Source organism: Myotis davidii, unplaced genomic scaffold (assembly GCF_000327345.1).
Source record: "Myotis davidii unplaced genomic scaffold, ASM32734v1 scaffold478, whole genome shotgun sequence".
Lineage (NCBI taxonomy): Eukaryota > Metazoa > Chordata > Mammalia > Chiroptera > Vespertilionidae > Myotis > Myotis davidii.
The window spans coordinates 2,993,730-3,015,225 of NW_006289570.1; the positions used below are offsets into that span (position 1 = coordinate 2,993,730).

At 45.3% G+C, this 21,496-nt stretch overlaps 1 protein-coding gene across 1 annotated transcript in view; it reads right to left on the minus strand.

The window, feature by feature from the left end:
- The window catches only part of TTC28 (tetratricopeptide repeat domain 28), a 394,102-nt gene that overhangs the window by 65,717 nt on the left and 306,889 nt on the right, over nt 1–21,496 (minus strand). Inside the window, 5 exon segments of the mRNA XM_015562870.1 lie at nt 701–919; nt 1,870–1,999; nt 4,036–4,145; nt 7,659–8,182; nt 9,436–10,777. Coding sequence (XP_015418356.1) covers nt 701–919; nt 1,870–1,999; nt 4,036–4,145; nt 7,659–8,182; nt 9,436–10,777 — 2,325 coding nt within the window.

Consider the following 21,496-nt stretch of genomic DNA (forward strand, 5'->3'; position numbering starts at 1 on the left):
AAGATTCCCAATTAGAAGATCCACTTCCCCAGTCAATAAACTCTTAATTGGGTCTGGTGTGTCTCCAACATGGTAAAGCCATCAGCATTTTATTATGCGAAAAGTAAGGCCCTAACAGCTAGTTACTGGTTCTGTATTTAGTGAAACTATTACAGCCTGAACATTTAAAGCCAATTTAATCAAAGGAAATTTTTATTTCTGAAATAAATTTACAATGGATGAAACTGGTTAAAGTGGATTCTGATAAATTCAGAAATGCCAAGCATAAGACTTCTTTTATATACCGTGAGAAGGGTTTGCCACTATCATTTTAGTCTCTTTAACTTTACCATAACAAAGGGTTAAAACCATTAAATCATAGCTAGAAAGCACTCCTTAGGACTTACCGTCATCGCTTTATTACCTAATGAACAGCAGCTGCCTACAAACAGGACTGCTAGTGAAATTAATCCTCCTGCTCTTAGTCTTCCCTGATAAATGCTTCCACATTTGCCAGTGCGGAGCAGCGATTTCTTGGGGGAATGAGAAAGCTGGGCTGTCTTATTAATTGAATGCTCCACCATGGACTATCCACTGTGGCTGAGACTTTGCTGAAATCCCACATCAGCTTCTTAGTCTGATCTATGGTAATGCACCACTATTCATTAGACGTTCACAGTCTTGTGTATAATTGCCCTGTTCCTACAGAAAGAGATCTTACCTGCCCCAGGAGCAAGCAGCCAGCTATACAGGTAGCCCGCAGCCAGAGAATAGTACAGCACTAGTCCTCTCTGGCCATTCACCATCTCTAAGATCTGATCGATAGTGACTGGAGAGTAGGGGTCAGAGTCCTGTTGTCCTGTTTGTCGTTCTACCAGAAGATCTGCAAACGCCCTCGTCCGTCCTCTTTCTGCCACAGCCAGGGCTTCGTCATGATGGCCTACGAGACAAAAGGGACAGACTGAGGACTCCATGGGGAGTGTGCTTACAGAGAGGGGCCATCAGCTACAGAGATCCTGGGCAGAAGCCTCCCTAGCCCCGCACTCCAATGTGTGGGCGCATCTCAGTTCAGCCTCAGATGACAGGTGTAGAGTCCCCTTTGGTGAACCCCAGATTTTCAGATTCCACACCACCCTAAGGTCTCGGCCTTCCCCTGCCTTGCAGCCGTACATGAGAGCCAGCTTTGCCACACTTTAGGGGATTCATCCTTGGCATCTGCTCCACATCCCGAGTGCCTCCTGGCCTCCTGGCTTCTGACCCCATTCACTTGGCTCTTTGGACGCTGGTTACCCTCTGACTTTCCTGCTCAACTCTGATTCTGATTTGACTTTGGCAGATGAGCCCTATAGGACCTGGCTCTTGACCATCTCTCCTCAATGCAGCTCCTCTACACTTCACATTGTCCAAGCCCACCTGCTCAGCTCCCTCCCAGGTTATATCTCTGGGCCTTTGTGCATGCTGGTCCCTCTGCTGAGTGGGTCCTCCCCCCTTTCACTGACCTTGTCTCAGAAAGAGGGACCCTAATAGTTGCCCTGCCCATCTTAAAGGTAAAGATTAAATGACGCACTGAATGTGAAGATGCCTGGGAGGCATTATTCAAAGCACCATGGATATAGCAGGTGAGTATTGTTCGAGCTGATAGCTCATTCCATTTTGGGCTCCCATACACTTCTCTCTCCGAATCCCCACGGGCAAAGGGTTTAAACATTTGAGGTCTCTAATTGTTTGAAATTGCTTCTCTCTTTTAAGTTTTCCCTCAGTCTTTCAATCCAATTTCTAATCCAATACATTTTTTGGTGTAACAACAAATCATATTTCATCACAGCAATCACTAAAGGATTAAGATACGCAGGCCCACACACGCAAGTTGGGAACCCCAGCTGCTCTCACCTAGGCTGACGAGCACCCGCTGCAAGGCCTGGTAGGATGACGTCTGCAGGTCAAAGAGGGAGAGTTTGTAGTCTGTGCTCAGCTGCGCCTCATGTCGTATTGTTTCAAACAAGGCCGATGCCCTATAGAGCTGCAAGGAGGGGAAAGGGAACGTTATCCATTCCCCAGAAACCACACTCGAGCCACTCACTGACTAAAGACAACTTTTGCTCACATCTTGGTGTACAACCTAAAATTTTTTTTTAAGGGTGGTAAGGATGAATTTTATTTCCAGGTAGGTCCTAGTCCAGGGGTGGGCAAACTTTGACTCGAGGGCCACAATGGGTTCTTAAACTGGACCGGAGGGCCGGAACAAAAGCATGGATGGAGTGTTTGTGTGAACTAATATAAATTCAAAGTAAACATCATTACATAAAAGGGTATAGTCTTTTTTTTTTTTTTTTAGTTTTATTCATTTCAAACGGGCCGGATCCGGCCCGCGGACCATAGTTTGCCCACAGCTGTCCTAGTGGAAAGGCATCAGATCATATACCTGGTAAACTAGTTTACGGTATGTAATCAATTTTTGACAGATAAAGGGAATTATTTATTTTTAATCCTTACCCAAGGATCTTTTTCCATGATTTTTCGAGAGAGTGGAAGAGAGAGGGAAAGACAGAAATATCGATGTGAGAGAAACACATCAATTGGTTGCCTCCTGCACGTGCCCCAACCAGGGCCCGGGCCTGGGAAGAGCCTGCAACCAAGGTACATACCCTTGACTGGAATCGAACCCAGGACCCTTCAGTCTGCAGGCTCATGCTCTATCCACTGAGCCAAACAGGTTAGGGTGGATAAAGGGATTTAGAAGACAGGTTATAGACTTGTAGTCTGAAAGTTGTAAAACAAAAAATCAGCTACTAATCCAACCAAGTGCTGATTTTGAATTTTAAAAAATGTCTCTCCTCTTGTCATCAAGCAACCATAATTCAGCACACACACTTCTCAGTGCCTAAGGACTGAAGTGGGAACAGGTGTGGTGCAGGCAGGCTGGGAATAGACGAGGGGGGAGGGCGAGGGGCGGGGAATGAGCTGAAGGCCGAGCACTCCCAGGAGAGGCATAGCTTTCTGTAGGCAGTTCAGCTGAATCGAACACTGGCCTCCACAGCAGAGTCCCAGGGTCAGGTCTCTGCTGGACCAGCCGCCCTAGAGCCACGCACACTTTCCTGCTGCTCTAAAGGCTTCTCTATCAGTGAGATCACAAAACTCTTCTGATATTTACATGCTGAAAATACAGTATCAAATGTTAAGTTCATGCAAATTTAAAGAATAGAATGCTGAGACTCAGAGACAGACTGGGAGAGAGGGGTGACTCCCAGCTCTGCCACTGACCAGCGGTGTGACTTCTGTGAGCTTCCGAGCCTCCATTTCTTCTCTACAAAGGACAGTTATCATCTGCCTCGCATGGTGCTTAAGGAATACATGCAGTGAGTGAAAGTGCTGTGGAAACTGTAAATTACTACATCAATACAAGTTTTAATTTTTAAAACCAGGAAATGGAGAATTCTTTAAATTGCCTTTCATAGTTTAAAAAGTACAGTAAAATACCATAACATTTTAGGATGCTATGGCAGAAATTCAGTCACATCGTGTGCTCAACTTCATTCCCTCATCCTTTGCCCCTTCTGCCTAGCACAGTGCCCTCCCCAGTTATCACTCATATGCTGCTTAAGTGGTTAAGTGTGTGATTTTAGATTATACCATCTCACAACTCCTCCAACCTTCCAGAGGAACCCACAAAGGCAGAACCATGAACGGTGGGTGTGTGTAAAAGACAGAGAGAGAGAGAGAGAGAGAGAGAGAGAGAGAGAGAGAGAGAGAAAGAGAAATCAGGACACTAAATCCAATAATCATGAATTCTTGACTACTTCTATTATAAAATGTATGTATGTAATTTCATATTAAGGATTAATGAGGAACAGCAGCACGTAATACAAGAATGTCAAAGAAATTATTGAGAAATCTATCACACAGCTGAGCAAGAATCTTTACTATGCTCAGCACTTCTGGGCTGGTACAGGCTGGAAAACCTTTACATCAACCCAAGTGCAGAGGCCAGCGCCTTCTGGCCAATTACGATGAGAATAGTAATCCGAAGATGTCCACCTGGGACAAGGTTCTCCTCACCTGGTGCTGAGCCTCCTCCAGGTTCCCACTCGCCCAAAGGGAGAGGCCAAGACCATGGCGAATTTTGGCTTCATCTTCTCTTCGGCCCAGTTGCTCAGCTAACCTTAAACCTGAAATCAGATAGAGAAATTTTAAGGAAACATAGAAGATACACAATTCCACCTGCCAAGGAGTCCAGGAGGGTAATTCTGTCTCAAGTGTAAATAAAATATGTTAACACAGCTAGATAAAGTGCAGGGCAAAGGGAGAACCAGCCAGGCAGAGTAAGCATTCTCTTCAAAATCTGTGATGGCAGCAACCTTTCCAGGGCATGCAAGGCACCCCGGGAAGAGCTCAGGTGATGGCGATCAGCAGGAGACAGGGTTGCGTGGCAGGCAGAAACACTGAAACGAATGGAACCTAACCTGCCACCCTCCCAGATGTGAAATCCCTGGCTTTGCAAATGAAAACTGGGCCTATAAATGGATCTAACCCAATTCTTTGGCTGCAAAAGCTTTTCCGGCAGTGCCATGGTCCAGCACAGAAGCCACGTAGATACAGGTCCCTATTTCACGTGCACAGGACCCAATCAGTGTGGGAGGGAGACATACTGATGTACTCCCGAGAGCAGAGTGCTCACACCGCCTGACACCACCTTCTGTTACTGATGCGGATGCATTTCATGTCCAATCTGTTTTTCCTTTAAGGCTGAGATTTTGATGTGCCTCAGCGGGGTTGCAGAACAAGTGCTATTATGAGTCCGAAGTCTTAAATAAGATTGTCCCCATTCTAAAGGCTTTCCAATAGACACCTGCAGTTCAGGTCACTTACCTACAGTAAGCGTGTGAATTTCAGGACACCAGCAACCTCCAAGGCTTTGTGGGAGCCAAATAAGGGGGCGCCCACTCATTGTGTTGGCCACTAAGCAGTTCTCAGCATCACTTTGTCTTCATTACCCTCCCTGCTCTCTGTACCCAGGCATTAGTTTGTCCAGAAGACGGCATGAAGGCTCCCACACCATAGCTGTGCACACAGAGAAAGGACTTGCTTTTCCTAATCTAATTCAGGGTGGATGGGAGCCCGCTTCTGAGCATGCTGGGCCCATGCAATTTCAGGCTTTTGAAAAGGAACTGAGTCAGTTGAGAAGCTAATAAAAGCAATACTCAGGTTCCAGCTCATAAAAATATTACGCATTTCAAAATGCATATAACTCAGAAAACTTCGAAATAGCATTTTAAGTTTAAATCATGTTACTGGGTAACAAAAATAATACTTGCAAGTTATTCACATTTTAAAATACCTCACAGAGCAGAAACACAAATGAAAGAAGATGGATCTTGGATGAAAACCAGGAGAATACTGGCTGTTTTAACCTTCAACAAACTAACCATACTCATTCTTCAACATAGCTATCCCTGCCAGCTCTGGGTCTATGAGTCGGAAGTAAAATCATTGAGGTACCCGACCCCAATCCCGAGGTACCTTCTGTGTAAGCTGGGGCTTTGCTTTGTTCCCTGATGGGTCCCCAGCAGGTGGGGCACTCCCTGGCCCTTAGTCAGAGGTTCAACAACCAAGAGCTAAAAGCCCACTGGACAGACAGCATAGCTGTTGCCCGTTTCTGTCTGCTTCTGTCTCTCAGGGATCTGACCCCCACATCCAGCTCTCCTGGAGCTGGTCTGCTAGGACTAGCTGCACGACTAGGTAAGGCCACTAAATTGCTCCAGGCTCCCTCTCTTCACTGGCAAAAAAAAAAAAAAAAAGAAGAAGAAGAGGAAAGGCTGGATGAGTCCAGGGGCATCCCTACAAATCACCTGCAGGACTTGTTCAAAAGACCCAGGCGAGGCTCCACCTGTGAGAGTCTTCTAAGTGGGACCCCGCGAGGTTGATCCATAGGCCCCTCTGAAAACCAGAGAGAAGGCACTGAGGTGGTTTCTGACTGGACTGTTCCCTCCTTGCAAGAGGGTACAGACCCGACTCAGAGGACTCCCCGAAAGGCCTCCCAGGTGCCCTGCTCTGTCACAGCTCACGAGAAGCGGTGTCCTGTCTGGCCCCAGGCACCCCGGCTCTCTGGTAGAGAAACAAGCACCACGAAACAAGCACCGAGGAGATGCCACCATACGAATTTAGGTCTCTGCGAGCCTTAAAACTACAAGGAACAATAAAAATGAAATTGAGTTTCCCATAAATATAGAATTATGTTACAATGTCTCAGGCAAAGCAGCTGCTTTATGGAAACAATATTTCAGGAAGTACAAAAGAACACAGCTGAAAGGTTGTCAGATGCTGGGTCTGAATTTAATGGTTTTCACAAATTCAACTGAAAATCGCCCCCAGTCTGTTGGAATTCTACCACAGTCAAGTTTCAGGAAACCAGAAGCCAATTCTCATATTTAATGCATCGAGGCAAGCTCCCAGTGAGTGGGAGCCAAATAAGGTCTGGGAAGCGGCGCTCAGCCTCTCGGTAACCTCTCAGCCTGCAGGCCAGAGCAGTCCCTGGTCTGTGCAAAGAAACGTCAGCCTCTGGCCCATTTTCCACTTGGCTTCCTGCTTCCCTCTCTCCCGGCTTCCCAGCTGGGGCTCGGGAGGAATGGGGATATGACTGCCCCGACCCTGTTCTGTTCCTGGAGGTTCGGAGCAACGCCACACAGGGTCTTACATGGTTCCGGGGTCAGAAAAGCTGAGTGAGCCCCACCTCACCACTGACTGACCACGCAGTCAGAATCAAGTCATTGTACTCTCCGAGTCTCCGGTTACTTAGCTGCAAATGGGAATAAAGACCACTCAGGGTTACTCTGAGAATTAAATCCAATTAAATAAACTATATATGTTAAAAAAAAAAACTTAGAAACTATAGCTGAGAGTTTTTGCTTGAAATCAGCGACAATTTCCTCTTACTAGTGAGTCAAGATCATCATACCTGCCGCTTTCCCGGGACAGGAGGATGCAATGTGCCCATGGGAGGAGCAGTGTTTTCCAGAGTAGAAAGAGGTGAAGAAAGCCTCCCAGCACAGACAGCTCAGGTAACTGAAGGGAACTTGACAGCAGAAGGAAAGGGGGAGGAGCAAGAAGGGGGAGGGCCAGGAGAGGGGGAGGAGCAACAGCAGCTGCAGCCACTTTCTGGGCCTGCCTGGAACAAGACTACTGTGCCCCATCCCGAGCACCGAAGGTAATAAGCTCTGAGAAGGAAGTCTAGTCAACTGCCTGAGTGACCCTCAGACTGATGCTTCAGGGTTGGACCTCAGCTGCTACATCAACATGGACTTCTGGATAGTTGTGATATATTCTAAGAATTTTCCTCTGACTCTTAAGTTTGACCTGATTAGATCCTATTTGATTCACCTTGGCAGAATGTGTTGTTCACTCAGAGGATCCTGAAAAGCAGGAAGGAGGGTAGCTGCTCCTTGGGCAGCTGGCTGGCAGAGTAAGACAAGCTGGGTAATACATTCTGGACTCTAGAATGAATGCCTTTGTGCTATTAAAGAACACCCAGTGGGGATATCATGGTTTCGGAGTGGAACGGAAGTGGCTTCTGAGATCCTCACTGCAAACCGGATGGCCACTAGGATGGTGCATACGGCCCTCTGAGTAGACTCTGAACTCCATCTCAGAGTAGACCCAGAGACCACGGGGGCCTTGGCACTTACCTTCCTGTAAGTACATGACCGCCTGGGAATAGTTCTGCAAAGCATGATGGGTCCTTCCGAGGCTACTATATGACACCGTCTTGGCCACCAAGTCGTTCATCTGGGCAGCGATACTCAAGTGCTGTTCTTGATAGACCACAGCCCTCTCGAAGGTGCCCAGAGATTCGTACGTCAGGCCCAGGTTGCCATAGGCTCGGCCCTGGCATGTGGGGTTGTTGGTTTCCTCTGCGATCTGCAGATCGAGCTGGTGGTACTGCAGGGCTGTATCATACTCCCCCATCTGCTGGTAGACGCCCCCCAGGCCACAGGCCGCATCACTTTCCAGAGCTCGGTCTTTCATCTCCCTAGCAATGTTCAGCTGGCGCTCAAGGCAGGAAATGGCTTGTTCGTAATTCCCTAATTGGCTGTGCAGACTTCCCAGTTCTCCATAGGCCTGGGCTTTATTAAAGGCCTCCCGGAGCTCATGGGCGACCACGAGCCTCTTTTCAAAGCACACAAGGGCTTGCTGCAAGCTCCCCATTGCCCTGTGGGGATGTAGACAGAAAAGCAATGATATTATTTTGTGCAGGTGCAGACATACTAAAGCCCCTGAGAAAATGAAAAGCATTTGTCACTGTCACTTACTATAGAAGCTCTTAACTCCTCTTCTAGCTAAAATCTATCATGTGCCCTTAGAGTGAGATGCAGGGGAATTTCATAATCTGGAAAGCAATTCAAAAGTCATCCCTTAGTGACCTTCCCAAGAGCTTGAGATTCAATGGGATATACACCCCAGAGGAAACATAAAATATATTAATAGGCACAATGATAGCAAGTGAACTGTTTGGTTCTTCAGGCCTCCCAATTTCCACTACTGCTTAGACTATGTTTTTGAAATCACTTTACAACAGCTATAAATCCTTCACCCTGAACTCCTCCGAGCACTCTGTGGGTGATGATTTAGTTTGACCCTTGCCTTCCCTCCACTCCAGGAGCCCTAATCCCCTGCCTATCTGGAGAAGCCGTATATTTTGCAGACACAGACACCTTCTTGGGCTCCCCACATTCAGAAGGAAAAGCATCACCTTAGCCAACAGTGTATCTTTTTGTGCTGCTGCTAAGAGATGATGTGATAAGACTGGGAAGAACATAGATTCTGGCAGCAGACCAAACCAGTTGTGTGGAGGCACGTAAATTCCTTTTCCTGAGCCTCAGTTTCTAAATGATAATAAATCGCACATCCCATAGCAGATGATAATACATGTAGAGCAATACAGGATTGCTATAAATGTTAAGCAAGATATATATTCAAGGTACCCAGCATGATGATAATATATATTTATTCACTCCTGCCATTATCAAATGGCTTTCCCTAAAAGCAACAAAATGGGGGCCAAATAATTGGTGGGTACAGATGACGTATTAAAAAACACTTCATATAATGTGGGAGGCATTCAGAAAAGCTCAGTGAAATTGATTCACTCATCTTTCCCGTTCTTATTATCTTTTATCTTGCTCATCACGATGCAGTCAAAAAGGCAATGCAGTCAGAGTCAAAGAGCCCTGGGTGTGACTCTCAGCTGTCGCTTTTAAACTGTGTAACCTTGGAGATTAACCTAACCTCTCTGGGCCTCAGTTACCTCCTCCGTAACATAAAGGTAGAACTATCCCCTGCTAAGTTCACAGAATCATTGGAAGAACCAAATGAGATACGTATGAAAATGTCTTGTAGTCAACAAACCACACGCCATTACTGCCACAACTGCTCTTTGTGCTAGTTTATCAACCACGTGTTTACCTGTGTCCGTTTCCTAGGCCCCGGTAAGCCTTGGCTTGGTCTTGCATGCGATTCAGACTCTGGGCAACAGATAAATACTGTTCATAGTACTTGATAGCTTCCTCATAGTCACCCAGGGCCTCATAGCAATCCCCCAGGTTGCCGTAGGCCCGGCCCCTGTCGAGCACAGACTCGTTTCCACTTAGCTGCTGCAGCATGGCCAGCTGCTGCTCGAAGTAGCCGATGGCTTCTTCCATCACATTCATGTTCATCTTGGTGATGCCCATGTTGCCATAGACCTGGGCTTCTAGACTTGGATCCTTCAGCTTCTGCCCCAGATCCAGCTGCTCTTCGTAACATTTGAAAGCCATTGTGTATTTCCCCAGGGCCATGTAGACGGCAGCCAGGTGCCCGTGAGCTCTGCACTCCCCGGGCAAGTCGCTCAGCTCCTGATACACCTCCAGTTCCTGCGTGTGATAACCCAAGGCCTTGTCGTATTTCTGGATCATTCGGTACGCAGTGCCCAAGGCTGCATATGCACTGGCCTCCAGTCTTCTGTCCTTTACATGATGAGCTAAGCCCAGCTGCTGCTCATAGAATTTTATTGCACCATTTATATCTTTTTTACAGATGAATATATCGCCCAGGTTCCCTAAGGCTCGGAATTTAGCCTGGGAATTATTCAGGGACTGGGCTAGGGACAGCAGGTACTTTTGACACTCTTCAGCTTTGCTAAAGTTCAATAGAGCCTTGAATGCTAGGCCCAAGTTGCAGTAAGCTTTCGCTTGGCTCAGTTTGTCATGAAGGTCTTTGGCCAGTGCCAGATCCTGCTCATAGTACTTCACCGCCTCCTGGTAATTTCCCAGGCAGTAATGGGCGTAGCCGAGATTGTGGCAGACCTTCCCTTCTCCCTCCATGTCTTGAAGGTCTGGAGAAAGCCGGAGGTACTGTTCATAATAGGGGGCAGCGTGGACATACTCCCCCCGAGAGCAGTGGAAGTTGCCCAGGTTGCTGAGGGCCCGGGCCTCACTCTGGATGTCACGCAGCTCCCGGGCAATGTTCAGGTGGTTCTGATAGTGCTGCAGGGCTCGGTCGTGAGCACCCAGGGCCTGGTAGGCCACAGCAAGGTTCCCGTGTGTGGATGCCTGCGAGGCGCGGTCATTCACTTCCATAGAGATCTGCAGCTCCTGCCGGTGGTACTTGACCGCCTGGTCGTACATGCCCAGAGCATTGTAGGCATTGCCCATGTTCCCGTAGGCACGGCCCTGAGCAGCGTAATCGCTCAGCTCCTGGGCGATGCACAGGTGGGTCTTGTGGAGTTTCAGTGCAGTATCATAATCACCTTTCATCTGGTGTATAATCCCTGAGAAAGAGAACAGAAAAGGTTAGAATAACATTAGCAATTTGGGGAAAAAAATGTAATTTGCAACTTAAGTTATACTCAAATACAATCCAGATGAATTAAAAAGCTTAAAATAACAGAAGGTAGAATTAAATATTTATTAGGTCTCCAGAGGGAGGGTAGCTTTCTATGCTTCGAAGCAACAACAACAAAAAATTGACAGATTTGATTATAAAAATAAGGTGTTTTCTACTACAAATATAGATCTAAAATTAAAAGGCAAACACCATATTGGAAAATATATTAAAAATACAACAGCTATTATGTGTAAAGATTTTATTGGGTCTGGCTTTTTTTAAAATCAAGATTTAAATTTACTGAAATGGGCGAAGCACTGAGGCAGCAGACAACTCACATCCAAGGAAATCCAAAAGGTACCCAGAGGGAAAAAATGCTAATTTCTTTTAATAATCAAAGAAATGCAAAATAAAGCAACCCTGAAGTACCACATTATGTTTACTAAATGAGCAAACAAAAAATTTAAACAACATCCTATACTGATGAAGCTCCCCTGACACGGGTCAGCACATCACTGCTGGACATAAGTTGGCACAGCCTTTGGAGAAGCAGCATGGCAAGAGCCACAAGCACAGTGCTGCTCAGACCCTGCAACACTCCTCATGGGAGGGCGGCGTTCTAAGGAAATCAGGCAACAAATGCAAAAGCGATAAGCATAACAATGTTTACTGCCACATTATGGGCTAGTGGAAAATCAGGAACATCTTAAATGGCAAACACAGGGGCTGCCATATATCAATCCAATAGAGGGGTTTTGGTCATTAAAAGATAATTATGCCCCACTGGAGTGGCTCAGAGGTTGAGCGTTGACCTATGAACCAGAAGGACACGGTTGGATTCCTGGCCAGGGCACATGCTGGGGTTGTGGGCTTGATCCCTAGTAGGTGTGCAGGAGGCGGCCAATTGATGTTTCTCTCTCATGGATATTTCTATCTCTTTATCCCTCTCTCTTCCTCTCTCTCTAAAAAAATTAATAACATTTTAAAAAGATAATTATAAAGTCTATGCAGAAAAATGGTGGGGGAGGAAAGATTCTTACAATAATGATTTTTTTTGGCTTTTTTTTAGAGAGAGTAGAAGGGAGGGGGAGTGACAGAGAGAGAAACATAGATGTGAGAGAGACAGATGGACTGGTTGCCTCCCACATGCACCCCAGCCATGGCCGGCTGGGGATCCAGCCTGCAACCAAGGTAAGTGCCCATGACTGGACTCAAACCCGAGACTCTTCAGTCTGCGGGCTGATGCTCTACCCACTGAGCCAAATCGGCTATGGCTTCTTACAGTAATATTAAGTGGAAAAAGCAGAAAACAATGCTGCATGCTCCCTGTGACGAGTAGGAAAAAAATGCACAAGGACGAGACTTTGAGGAGATTATGCAAAAATAAAAATAAATGCCTTGTTAGGTGATGGGATTTGAATGATTTTTGTTCCAAAATTTCTTGTAATTCTGCTATACAGCTTTTACTGTCAACAATAATAGCACTTCAAACAACCCTCATAAAGTATGCTATAAGCTGCTAGGCTAAGCCATTGTTTTCACAAGCAGTTCAAATGAGATCATATATATCAAGTAGTTCCAAATGAGGGATATTAGAGAGGTAATTTCGGAGATGCCTTTAAGGTGAGCCTGGTTCATCCCAGTTGGGCCAGGGTGGGGCACTGGAAAAGCTAGAGGGACTCTAGCATGCAGACAGTTTCTCCTTGCCCTTGGTTTTGAACATGCTTTTCCATGCATTCGTGTGGAAGCTTTGCAGGGGTGACAAAAACCTGCAGAAGTACAAAAACTCAGACACCAAGATGGCTTATTAAATATGTGAACTGAAAATAGAGGCACGGAGGAAACTGTCAAAATCCAGCCTCTGCAATTCGCTTATCTCTGTGACACCTTTCATTAGTTCGTTCGTTCATTCATTCATTCATTCATTCACTTGTTCATTTGTTTATGCATTCATTCACTTACACACTGACCCAGGAAACATGAACTAAGTATTGTACACTAATATTGTGGTGGGAGCAGGGGAGAGGAGAAATGAAGACAGGTGTCTGCTCTCAAAAAGCACACAGAGTCATAAGGGACACAGTGATGAAACAAGTCAGTACACATAACAAATGCCTAAGTGTGTGTGGGGGGGAGAGACAGGAGCATGTCAGGGCCGCTCTTCTGGTCCCTACTTCCCCCCTGCCTACGATGGAGGTCTGCCCTACCACAGGAGGTGTGTCCATCTCTGGGCCCAGCATCTCTTTGACATTAACTGGACTTAGGGTACTGCATACATCATTTAGCCTCTCTGAGCTTTTTAAGGTTCATCTATAAAATGAGGAAAATAGTAATATAATACAAGCCTTAAAGGATCAAATGAAATAATATGTGTATAAGTGTATTGTAAACTATAAAGTGAAATTCAAATACTAGTTACTGGATGTATTAGATGCTTTAAGGAAAAGAAATGCTGAAGGTGGCAGAGATTAAATAAACTATGGCAATTCTTCTGTGTATTTGCTTGTATGAGTAAAATATGTAATTTAAAAACAATTAAGAAATCATGGTACTCTATGCAATGCAATAACATGGTACCATTAAAAATGGTAAAGTAGAAGTTTACATATTGACATGGGAAAAAACTGTAATATGTTAATGGGATATATGGTCACAAACAGTACATTTTAATAAAAATATTAAATAGGATGTATGTGTATATGTATATGTTTACATTTATAATATACACACATACAACATAAAATTTATTTAAATGTTAACAGTAATGATTTTGGGGTGGTGGAATGGCACTTTTTTCTTTTTGATTATTTGTATTGTCAGTGTTTTTTCTATAATGAATGCATAACCCTTGGTTTAAAAATTACTGAAAGGATTTTTGAAACTGATCCAATAAGAGGAGTGATATTCCTGGGGGTTGGGTCTGGCCACTCCCCTGGGCTGGAGATGTCGCCAGCATCCAAGCTAGAAGGATAAGAGTCTTCAGAACCTGTCTCAAGGTTAGAAACTCTGAGCTGCCCAAGAGGCAATACCTTAGCATTATCCAGGACCCCTGTTAATGGTGAAAAATTATTAGTGACGTCAACATTTCCGTTCTAAAGACCAGCAGTTAGCCTGGACCCTTCAAATGCTTTTATCTAAAGAGAAAACTTTTAGATTTCAAATTTTCAGGTATCCTTAAAGAAAATGAATCATTTCACTCCCTCTCTCCTCAGCTTCTGCATTTCTGAAATGAGAGTCAAACTATCTGCCCAGCCACCAGTCCATAGTCATGGACAGAGCCAGAGCCGGGGAGGGCGGCAGCGTGCCCACATCCCCTCTGAGCACTTTCTCCCCAGCAATGTCTTTGCATTGATCTCCCCTCCCCCCAGCTTTGGATTTCACTGTAATGACTTTTAAGCCAATATGATCACTAGTCGGTTGCTAAGAGGATGTTAAGACCTTCAGAGAAGGCAATCGGAAGAAGTTCAGGTTTTTTCCTGCTCCCTACCACCAAAGACACAGGTCTCCTTGCTAGCTCCCCACTCCACGCTGGCACCCCATCATCCAGGAAGCTGACGAAATATCTAGAAGGCACACCATAATGGCAAAGAACAGAACTTTAAGTCAGAAGTCCTGTTCTACAAGCCACTTTATGTCTCTGGGCCTTTCTTTCTTTTTTCAATTGAAAACTTTCTGATGTTGTTTGCCTTCTTATTAATAAGGTCAGGTGATAATCATCTCAAAGAAATGGTATCAGAAACATGTTAGTATATATCAATAATCTGTGTAAACTGTCGCCTGCTTTCTAACCATGGTCTGAGCAGAGTGAGAGAAAGGAAGGGGAATGCTGTCTGGCTCTCAGGGCCTTAAGAGTCTGGCCTAGTTAATAGGGAGCAGTTGGGACGATAATGGCTACTCAGGGTTCAATGATTTGTGAAAGAAACTGCCTGCTGGTTATGGCAAAATGATCTGACCCCCAGCCAGCTTGCCCGCGCACCCCCCTTTCCTCCTCCCTTTTCTCCCGGTCTGATACGTCCAAGGATCTATAAAGAATTATAGGAAGATTCTCAAAACAACTTCTGGACACGAGCAAAGGCAGAAGGATATGGATCTGGCTGAGTGGGGATTTTTTTCATCTGCCCTGGGTCTCTACTGTCTCGCCGCTGCCAGCCAGGAGAATTCTGAACGGAACATTACACACAATTGGCAGCCTTTCTCTTTATTGAGGCAACATAAAAGCCGCCGAGAGCTGCCAGCAGAGTGACTGCACATGCTGAGGAGATAATCTGCAGATCCTCCTTCCCTTTGGAGACCGCAGCTTGATTTTCCAGGGCCGTCACTCAGATGAGGACTTGCAGAGGGCCTGTCAGCGGGGTGCGCTAGGTGACAACATGCTCGGGGAGGGGAATTAAACGAAGATTAGTGGGGCAGAAGACCTTCCACAAAGCAGAGTTCTCACAGGGGGTGTGGCTATGGATTTACACAGCAGCACCGTGGGCTTCCACCTCTGTGTCAGGAGTGGTCACTGCCCTGGGAATAGCAATACCGACTACAAAGGGCCATTGTGAAAGCCAAGGAGACCATGCTTCCTAGAAGCTAGCCCAGTGCCGGGGACACAGCAAGTGCTCAGTGCATTTTGCTTTTATTATTAACCATGACCAGCAAACATCAATGGAGGTATGCATGGGACAAGCCAAGCAAGGGAATTTCTGCTGAAACTGGAATGTTTAGCGTTTCAGCAGTGAATTCTGACTGCATTTTCACTTGTGAATTCTGTAAAAGTAGGGCTTCAGTGCCTCCACAAACAATGGAAGTGCTCTGATCATTTCCTGACCATATTACTGTTCTGATTATTAATAGTTCATGATCCAAATGGGGGTTTTAGAGTTCATCCACGGCTTCCATCCTGGCCACATCACCAGCTATTCTCAGGGGAAACATAAGAATTGGGGATTGGAAGAGGCCCTCTCACAGGCTCACTTTATAAAGACATGACCTGGGCCCAGTGAGAGGAAGTGCGTTAGCGGCAGAGCCGAGGAAGGGACTCTTGACCCACAGCCCATCTGCTTTTAAAATAAGCAGAAGATACGAAGGAACTGTTATTAATCAGTTTCACTAGGTGTGAACTGGGACAGTAGCTGTGTTTTATAAAGTTCTCATCTGTTAGAAATACATATGGAAGCATTTACAAATGAAATGACATGGTATCTACGATTTCTTTAAAATACTCTAGTGGGGGTTGGGAAGTAAGCACGTGTGTGCATGCATGCATGCGTGTTTATGAAAACAAATGAAACAAGATTAGCAAAATGTTGATAACTGGTTTATGAGCTTAGTAGGGGTTCATTATACAGTACTGTCCCCTCTTTCTCTCTCTCGCTCTCTCTCTGTGTGTGTGTGTGTGTGTGCAAAATTCCACAACAGAAAGTTAAATCAAATAAGAAAGATATGCAGAGAGCTGTTCTGTAGCCCATTCTGGACTGGGAAACACTTTCTCATAGCTAAGTCCTGATGTGGATGTTTAAGTTCATTTCCTCGTCTTTGGGACCACAGGAGAGAAAAAAATCAGCTGGTCGCCAGCCTCTATAGCTGTACCAACCTCCTTACACTTCTCCAGGCCCGGAGGAGGGCATGTACAGACTGCAAACAACACGGTGCTTGTCCCATTGTTTCAAGTTTATAATCATGATATTTAGTTGTACCTTTCATTTCAAGTGATCTTAAAGGACAACATGCTATTTTGTCTTTCAAACAGGAAACGTGGGAGGGGATGGTGAAAGCAGCTGGGAACACCTGCTGCACATGCTCAACTGCTCTTCCCAAGGTGCCCCCTCACCAGGAGGAGCGGCCCCGGTTTCTTCAGGACACCCATCATTCTAACTGCAGACATCCTCAGGTTCCCCGGACCCTCTCCCTCTCGCGTTCCACATAGAGCTTCTGTATATTGCACCTAAAATATCTCAAAGCTTGGGGTGGGGAAGAGGAGAAATACCTGCTTAGTAAACAGAGGGCTGGAATCCAAGTGCTCTGTATTAGAAATGCAACAACTCGATGTTTTCTCTAACTCATTCTCCGGTTACTACTTATGTGCCCAGAGACAAGGCCCTATTATTTTTTTTTTCCCTAAAGGACAGCAAAGGTACAGCTATTTTTAAATGGCAGAAATTAAAAAATCAGTTCTATGACGTCAGCTACAAGCATCTTCCCAGTAGGTAAGCTTTTCCTGAGAACTTGTGCCTGCTTTCTATCTGATGATCTCATTCACACTTCAAAACAGTCCTGAGGTCACTGCTGTGGTCTCAGAGACCCGGAAGACAAGAACGCACGGGAACCACACGGCCTTCAGGGGCAAGACAAGTACTGGAATCTAGGTTCCTCTGACGCAGGAGTCCATCTCTTTCACCTGCTCCCCTTCTGGAATGAAGCTGGTGAAAAGCGGTCATGACTTTATACCCACTTCTTCTTTATTAACAGTACACTGTCAGGCCAAAGCAACCCTGTGGCAGCTATGTAAGAACAGCCTGGCTAAATGTGTATCTAGAGCAAAGACGTGCACATTAGAGACCGGAAACTCCTAAGGAATAGAAGAGGAGGAGGAGGAGGAGGAGGAGGAGGAGGAGGAGGCAGATGTAATCACTAGTGTGGGCACCACCTCTTGGGCCATCCATGTCTCTTCTGCCATCATTTATCTTAATTACATCTGTCTACTTTTCCTACCAACCCACCAGGCTCTTCCTGCTCCTCCAAAGGATAAGTGAAGCTAAGAGCCTGTTATCTTCTTTCGCTTCAGCGGCAATTGAGGATGTCTTTAGTGACACTGAGAGTTGAGTGGCACTTTTGTCCCAGATCCCAACTGCCCTTCTCTTCTGTTTCCACTTGGAGGAGCCGCTATAATAAGGCCGAGGATGCCACCTCTCCCTCCCGCAAACACACTCCATTAGAAACTACTTGTCTTTCCCTGTTCCCAGCTTTATTGAGGTATAATTGACAAAACAGTAAATATTTAAAATATACAATGTGATTTGGTATATATACATTGTGAAATTATTGCCACCATCAAGTTAAATTGCACATTCATCGTCTTTTGTAGAGAGAATGTTTAATTTCTACTCTCAGCAAATTTCAAATATATTAAGTATTGTTAACTATAGCTGCCCTGCTGTACTTTTAGGTTCCCCAGAATTCATTCATCTCATAACCAAACTTGGAGGAAATAAAATGTAGTCGAAATAGAGAGCCCGAATTGCTCACTCCTGGCCCTCAAGGCTCCCCATAGGCTGAACAGAGGCCAAGCTAGATCCCCTGTAGTCCCCTCCTGCCATTGTTCTGCACACCACAGGTAAATAATAGCAAGAAGCCAGCCTGGGGCCCACTGGCGCCCACAGGTATTTCACGGCCTTCATCCATGGCCCCACTTCCTACTTCCCTCCGAGAGTTAAAAACCCAGACTGCAGGCGAGCAGCTCAGAAACTCCCTGGTTCTGCACGGCCGTAAATTCCGAGGCGGTGGGGAAGATTAATTGTGCCATGAAGCAGGGGAAATAATAATTAAACCTATTTAAAAAGGAGGTGGCTGGAGAGGGGTGCTCTGGAGATGGATGATGGGGTAGGAAGTGCGAGGCACAATCATCCCTAATGGCCGTGGCCAGGCCACTGTGAGAGAACTTGGTGGGAAGCCCAGAGCGGAGTGAAAAATATGCCGGGCCTGCCTGGCCAAGCTCCGCCATTAGTCACTGTTTGGAAAAGGCAAAGCGTGCCTGGTTCTCATTGTGGATCACAATGAGAGGTGGGAGGCACCCTCATAAGCTAACAATGCAGAGAATGTTGCAGGGAGTTCGTTTCTGTATGAAACAAACAGTTCTTTTGTTTCAAAGTCTGAGGTAGAATTACTGAAATGCAGAGATAGCCCTTCTGCTCCTCCCTTGAGCTGAGCCTCTCAAAAAAGGACCAACCCCACCTCCCTGGAATACCTTCTAAGGGCCCCTGTGGCCTGCGGGGTAAAGTGTTGATGGATTAAAATGCATTTACGAGCTTTCTGGGCCCAGCTCTAACCCACTCCTCCCTGCCCCAGGCTCCCTGTGCGATGCCAGTCACAGAGCAGCCCCATTCGCCCTTCCACTCTCTCCCACCCTGCTTTGTATGCCTGACTTTCTCATTCCATCGCTTGGCTGGGACTGCCTTTCCCCCCATCTGTGGCAGACTTTACTAATGATCTATACTCTCTGGTTCTCTTCTACATTCAGATAGTATTTCCTACTCAGGAAAAGCCAGGGGTGCCCACTGCAATGCTGAGTACAAGCGACGTGTTACTTCCAGAGCGGAGTGGTAAGAGCTGGAGTACAATATTCCATGCTCTCTCCCCCTGCCTCACTGACTGGGGAAGTACGTGTTCCAGATGGTCCTGCTGTAGGCCTGGATTAGTGAGCTGCTCCTGAAGGCTATAAGAGTCTGTGGTGGGCTGTGTATGAATATAGTACTTTCACGTTTTGGGTCACTAAGATTTGTGGACTATTGTTTAACAGTAAACAATACTGGATGTGCCATACAATATCAATCTTCCAAGCCCTTGTCATAACCTACAATTTCAAACTGTCCTTCCAAAGTCTGTGTAAGAGGAGAGACACCTATTAATAGAAGTGTTCTGAGGGGATTTTACGTGATCCACACCTCTGGATGTTCTAAATTCTAGCCCGGAATCAAGTGAGTCCACTAAAATCCATAAACTTGAACCAAATGGCCTTGGACCAATACTGGATAGGCTTCAATTAATTGAGGTTTAATCTTAATGATCTAGAGTTGACTTGTTTTTTCTTTACTTTTATTTATTGATTGGACAGAGAGAGAGAGAGAGAGAGAGAGAGAGAGAGAGTTAGGATGAGAGAGAGACATCCATCTGCTGTTCCACTTATTTTATGTATTCATTGGTTGGCTCTTGTATGTGCCCTGGTAGGGAATCAAACCCACAACCTTGTCATATTGGGATAACCCTCTAACCAACTGTGCTACTCAGCCAGGGCAGGTTTTGATTCAAGTTTCCTATTAGAAAAAGCATATAGAAATCTATTATAATTTTACTGTTAAAATTTTATTGATGCTATAAATTTTGTTACCAAAATACCTTATATAAAATCTCCCTTGAGAAATCTCTTAGAATTCAGCTTTCCTTCCCCGGAGGAATTCTATGCTCCCATCTTTTGGGTAATGAGGACTGTTTGTTACTCTTTTTGCTTTGGCCACCAGGAAGCTCTCACTCAACATGGTCCTCTAGTGTAACAACTGTTATCCTTTAGGCTGCATGTTTTGGCGCTTTTCCCTGAGGTTGGTTTCCTACTTTGATGTGTATTTACCCGATTTAATTTTCTATTTCTATTGTATCATCATTTGATATTGTAAGCTAAGTAAAGTCCTTTATGGAATGAAGTTATAAACGAGCAAGCAATCGAAAAACCCTTTTACCTTTGTTGTATTCTCAGTTGATGGCCTACGTAAACTGCCTACTCCCTTAGTCGGCCACTTCTCGAGTTTGCAATAATTTGTTTCAGGGACACTTTTCTATCACCTTTAATAACCCAAAAGTATCAGTTGCCTGGAGATAGTGTTTTATGGTAGAAAGGCACTGTGACCAAACTGGAAGTTCCCTATTCCTGGCTCTACCATTTCACTGGCTTACGATCTTAGAAAAGTTACTTTTCCTGGCCTCAAGTTTTCATCTTTGTGATACTCCATTTTCTAGGATACTGCTATTATTCCAAACAGCTTTGATAACTATAGCCCTCAACATTACAATGAACAAAATCAAAATATGCCACTCCCTCTAGCATTATTTTACTATAGAATGTAATTCACTCGAAGTCTTAGATGCAATCTTATTTCTAAAGCGAGTACACTAAAGGGAACTTGATACCAGATCATCTCATCTCAGGGGAGAGAAGAACCCTGGGCTCTGAGAATATTACAGCCATGCTCTGCACGTGATGTGAGGATGCGGCACACTTCTGTAAGGGCCTGTCTCCGCATGGGAGACAGGACACCCCCAAGGCATTTTGGAATGTGGTGAAGCATTTTTGGTGTCACAATATCAGGGGGCTTACACTGGGTGGGCTCAGGGGCACCAAACGGCCTATACTATGTGGGAAAGTCCTGCACAATGAAGAATTATCACACCCCCGATGTCAATAGACCACACTGAGAAATACTGGGTGCTCTGAGGTGATTTTATACCCTGCCACTAATTAATAATCTGGGGGGGGGAAACATAAAGTCATTTCTGTACTGTCATCCAGTTGAAGTTGTTAAAATTAATCATCAAAGCTAATTACCTGGTAAGTCTGTTGGCTAGTATCCAATAATTTAAGCAAAAGACTGAGAAATTGGGAACCTTACTTTTAAAGTCTGGCTTACTGACTGATTGGCTTCACCACAGTTTTTTTTTTTTAACCTGTGAAATGTGATTCACTGTGAAAATAAGTTATAGGCTTCCTCTCAATTTAATCATGATAATTAATAAGGAGAAGGGGCCAGGCCAGTGTGGCTCAGTGGTTGAGGGTTGACCTATGAACCAGGAGGTCATAGTTCAATTCCCGGTCAAGGCAAATGCCCAGGTTGTGGGCTCGAGCCCCAGTGTGGGGTGTGCAGGATGCAGCCAATCAATGATGTTTCTATCTCTGATGTTTCTATCTCTCTCC